Below are 5,222 nucleotides of genomic sequence, written 5' to 3'. Positions count from 1 at the left end.
CCCCCCCCCAAGAAACAAATAACAATCTGGCATACAGGAGGGAGGAAGAGATTCAAAAATGCAAAATGTAACCTGAAACTCATGAATACTATTTCACTGAAATTGACACAAACAACTGTAAGCATCAAAGAGTAGTGTCCCCAGGTAAACACGTTTGTAAAAAAAAAAAGTAAAACTAACTGCCCTCCGTGTCCAGCTTAATAAATAATATGGAAATATAGAAATTACATTAACAAGCATTTCTATTCACCTATTAACACTCAATCTTGTATTTACGAACTTTGAATACATTTTATACAAAAATATAATTAGTGACATCAAAAGCCTTATTCAAGTTCAAAAAATAAATATTTCCTTGACACTCCAAAAATTATTGGACAGCTTTAAAAGTCTACTGTTGTCCTTTTTTTATTTGTTCCCAGATTGATGTGAATAAAGTCGTACATATACCGCCATCTACACACTGTATATTTAGTAGAGTAAATTCAGTGCACCAAACATGTAATATAACTTACAGTATAGAGATTTGATGAATGTTTAAGCATCAATTAACACAATAGGTATCTTTGAATGGTCTTGTTCGGTCACTGCTGTCACAGTCACTGTCAGGGTACGTGAACTAGGAGCAGAGTGCATAATAAGTGGACAATCATATTCTAGTTGTACTATTTAGGAATAAAAAGAGAAATCATAAAGTATCAAATAGTTTTCATAAACATTACACTGTACACAATCCATGTCAAAACCACAGATAAATATTAGACATGATTTAATGTTATTACTTATGTGCAATATCATATTTCCCAAACGTGTCGACAAGACACTAAAAACCATCCTGTGCGGTTTCATTGCACAGACAACATAAATATCAAAGATAAATTTTGCATAAATAAATTGCTCCAGAAATTTTGCAAGACAAGACAAATTAATCTACTAATGATCAAAAGCCCTTGTAATTTCTTCATACGGTACTTGCTTTTCCAAGCTGCATCCCTTTCATAGTCCAACGGTATGTCATTATATTCAGCAAGTTCAACACCAATGTCTCTCAAATGACGTGCCTAACACAGTGTTGTCCAGGGTTAACACAGTGTTGATGCTCAAGGTTAACGCATGGAATACATTATTGATCCACTACTAAAACCTCTCCAGCAATCATTAGGTGAATATACAGTGCAAAAGGTCTTTGCTTTGAATTAAAGATAATTTTTCATCTGTAAATCACAACCGATAGTTATCTGTTACTGTTAAGTTTGATATCATACAAATATATGATTTAAAGTCTCTTTAAACTAGTCTAAGACACCAGGAGTGGCTATCTCACATTTACACAGTCATTCAGTACATACGTAAGAGTTGAAATTTCCAGCTTTATCATCAAGATGTTGATTTTCTTTTACTCCATACACATATTTCACAATACTAAACAGACAGAAAATGATACTGGGACATGGTGATTCAAACAAATGGAAAACTGCACTGCTGTTATTATACATCAAATCACAACCAAATTACAACCAATGTCTTTGTTAATCAACATTAAGATACTTTGACCAATTGTTGTTGTTTGAAAAGCCAAACCTTCCTTTCTCACTGTCTACTGTTCTGTATGTAAAACTCCACGTACAGTACTGTGCATATGCTGCTCTGTTTTGGTACAACCCAATCGGAAAGGTAAGTTATACTCAACTGACAAAAAAAGGGATACCTGACAGCAGTTTCTAAGGTAGCCACAAGTGTACCATAACCATTCAATGTCTGCTGAAAGTAGAAATGTAATCCTGATACATCCTGGATGGGAGAGAAATGGGATTCCCATTCTGTAAAGAGTTAAACCCAGGTGATTCCCAGACGTTTAATACCCTCGTAGTACGGTCGCTCTGACTTCTATAAAGCACCCTGTTTCTCCTAGCTATGTGTACTAGCAGTCCAAGTCCCAATGCCCTCTGCTCATGCACTTCTACCTGATTATGTGATGAGCACAGTTTCGTTCATCATCACATCTGCTGAGTACGTTTCCCTTTTGACGATAAACCCGCCGGATGAGCAGAAGCACAGCTTTTACGGATGAAATTCCATAACGTGTGTGAAACATCCCACCCCCCCCCCACCCCCAAAATGGAGTTAAGGTGGCTGTCAACGTCACACGCAATTCCTGTGTTGAGTTGCGAGAACTCTAAGTCAGAGAGGTGTTGTGGGAAGGGGTAGCCCCCATCTCCCCCTCAGTGTACTTCACTTACCATCTGAATGCTCCATCCTCGCACGGCGCTTCCTTTAAAAGCGGTGACTCAGAGCAGATCAACAAGAAAACAACCTCTTCTGATCGGACGTTCCTGCTCAGCAGCTGGTCCCTTCCCCACTCTTGGTCATAGTAGCTGAGCTCACCGCTATCTGGCAGCCATTGGTGACATGATTCATAACTTTCTGCTTGAGCTGTGCCACCTGCTCTCTGAGGATGCTGGCGGTGGAGGCCAGGTCAGAGTTCTGGGTCTTCAGCACCTTGACCTTCTCCTCCAGCCTTGAGATCCTCTCCAGCTTCCTCTTGCGGCACTTGGAGGCGGCGATGCGGTTCCTCAGCTTCTTCCTCTCTGCCTTGATCCGCTCCTGGGTCTCCAGGTCGATGGGGGACAGCGAGGGGGGCGAGCTGGTGGGGTCCCCGGGAGGGTGGGGGACCTCAGGGACGGTCTGAGGGGCATCGAGGCCCCTGCTGTGGGGGTGGGCCCCATGACCAGGTCCGGGGTGCCCGGAACCATGGCCTGCGGCGGGGTAGGGCATCTGGCTCCCGGGGTACGATGACGACGATGACGCGATCTGTCCCGGGTTGTAGCTGCCCAGGTTGGTGTAGATGGGCATCTCTCCGCTGGACATAATGTTTCGCTGGTAGGGGGACTGGATCGAGGAGGAAGGAGACATGGGTCCTCCCACCAGCTGGTTCTGCTTGTGGAGGTCGGCCAGAGCTTTGACAAACCCATCGGCGAAGCCTTCCTGTTCGTTGGTGGCTTGGTTCCTGTACATGAAAGGGTTGGTGGCAGAGTTGGGCACCGGACTGGTCGTGACCAGGCCCTGGTTAGTCTGTATGATCAGGTGCTCAAGGTCAGACGACCCCAGCTTCAGTAAATTCATGTCCGCCGAGGGCATCAGCGAGCTGTTTGCGTTACTGTTAATCCCTAGATTATTGGGATTAATATTGCCATTGCTACCTGGCTGGCCTTGTAAGAGCTTTAGGCCCGGGTGGGTTCCCACAGAACCAGAAAAGTGATGCATGGCCATGTTCTTCTTACTCATCATTTTGTGGCCCTGGTACCGCTCGTAATCTGGAATATGTCCAAAGTTTTGAACACTTTGTGTGTCATCGTGATAAAAAGGGGTTTCCATTTTACCCGTCATTGACACAGTGAAACAGAATCTTCATAATCTGATTATCAAGTATTAGTCCCTTGTAATTTTCCACAGAGAAGAGAAGCCGTTGAGATTTGGAGAAAATGTCCCAGTCTGATATTCGCCACCTGTTTGAGAGAGAATAACAAAACTTTATTATACAATTATATTATGTAGAGTATGTATAGTATGTATATGGACTAAAAACACATGGTATTATCAGTTGTACCTACATAGCCTTTCAATTGGTTTGTCTGTTGCTCATCAGTCAGAGCTGGCTACATCTCTAACTCTCTCCTGGCAGGGTAAACATGTTCATTCAATCATAGCGATCATAGCAGATCGGTTCCGCCCCAATTATTAACGGGGAATGACATTAAATATATGCTTTTCAGTGTTCATTATACAAAGTTACCCACATCAGATCATGCCCGCAGCGGCAACAAATGATCGCAGACTCTTCAATATTCAAAGAATTATATCCTATCTGTAGCCTATCTCGCAATAACTATATTTAACATAGGCTATCCAATGGAGTATTTTAATGTATGAATCTCAATGAATATTCTATTGAATTAATACTCACAACAGGCGACGAGAGTATTACCGCGATGGCCCGTGGATGTCAGGAAAGCCCATAGCAATGTAATGACTAGTTTACATTAGCCTACAAACGTTTGCGAAATAATCTTCCCATGAAAAGAATCCAGTGACTCAACGGTCCCCGGTGAGTCGAATTAGTCAGACCACGGAATTGTGACATAAAATACCATCCATCGTAGACACTTTACCCACGCAGGCTGGAAGCCGGTCGAGTGTGTCAGCCTCTGTCCGCAGTTGAATTAATTGATTATATCCGTGCCCCAAAGCAAAATGTATTTAAACTGACGTCAATGGAAAATCAAAATAATCCTATTGATTCTGTGAAAATATATATACCCGCCTTTAAATCTAAAACGGACAGTATAGGTTTATGGTGAGAAATACTCGCGTCCTTGCCTCACGGCGCGTTTCCTCATCTACTGCGCGTAGTTCGCTCGCTGCTGTCAGTTCGACTGTGGGACTTTCTCTTTGGCCGCTTACTAATAGGCTACCATACGCCCTTCTCTCCACAGTTCCTGAAACTGCTCTGCATAGATGTCACATTTACTGACGCCTCCTCCGTTCCGTTCAAAGGTTTGCTTTTATTGGTCATTTGAACGCTGTCGTTCGGAACAATATGAAAATGAAATCTGTTTTAGCCTACTGTAGCCTACGTGAGAACTTTCCTGAATATGAAATGCCGTCATGCGATATTGGAAAGAGGCGTATTCGCCTCTTTGATACCAGCCTTAATGTGCTGGTACCAAAAAAAAAATTTTTTTTTTTAAATGAATAAATAATAATCTGTTGGTCGATGTGTATTGCCGACATTATGTAGAGACACAACCCATTTATGTTGTTAATTAAAGCATAGCCTACATCATACAGGAGCATCAGATATGTGGTATAATATAATATGTTTAATAATTATAATTAAATATGTGGTATAAACAGTTCCTATCACATTTGTAAAGGACACGCCACACTTCGAAGGCTCTGTCTTTAACACAAGCCTAGTCTCGCACGCAGCTCTAACAGGCTGTTTCCAACCCAAAGTCCAATCTTTGAAGATGCTTTTGTTTCTTATTGAGAATGGCTGGAGCGAGTCCAGGTCAGCTCTCTGTGGAGAGGACTCCAGAACCCCCAGGACCAGTCAGGAAGAGGATGTTATGATGTGCTGATATTGAGGACAGTGTGTGTCAATGCCAACAGCAACATGTTAGGCTACATGCCCTCCGCTCCTGGCCGGCTTGCATGCTTGG

General features: G+C 42.6%; 1 protein-coding gene across 1 annotated transcript; it reads right to left on the bottom strand.

Moving 5' to 3' along the window:
* Positions 1-2,271: 2,271 nt before the first annotated feature.
* On the bottom strand, positions 2,272-4,198 carry june (JunE proto-oncogene, AP-1 transcription factor subunit). Its single transcript, XM_084442248.1, has 2 exons — positions 3,965-4,198; positions 2,272-3,506 (listed from the first exon to the last, which is right to left on the bottom strand). The coding sequence occupies exon 2, from the start codon at positions 3,385-3,387 to the stop codon at positions 2,338-2,340; it is 1,050 nt and encodes a 349-aa protein (XP_084298374.1). The 5' UTR covers positions 3,388-3,506; positions 3,965-4,198; the 3' UTR covers positions 2,272-2,337.
* Between the last annotated feature and the right edge of the window lie 1,024 nt (positions 4,199-5,222).

The sequence above is a fragment of the Borostomias antarcticus genome, assembly GCF_949987555.1.
Source record: "Borostomias antarcticus genome assembly, chromosome: 8".
Taxonomy (NCBI): domain Eukaryota; kingdom Metazoa; phylum Chordata; class Actinopteri; order Stomiiformes; family Stomiidae; genus Borostomias; species Borostomias antarcticus.
Note: the sequence above shows the minus strand (reverse complement) of the source record. Positions and strands in the feature narration are given on the sequence as shown.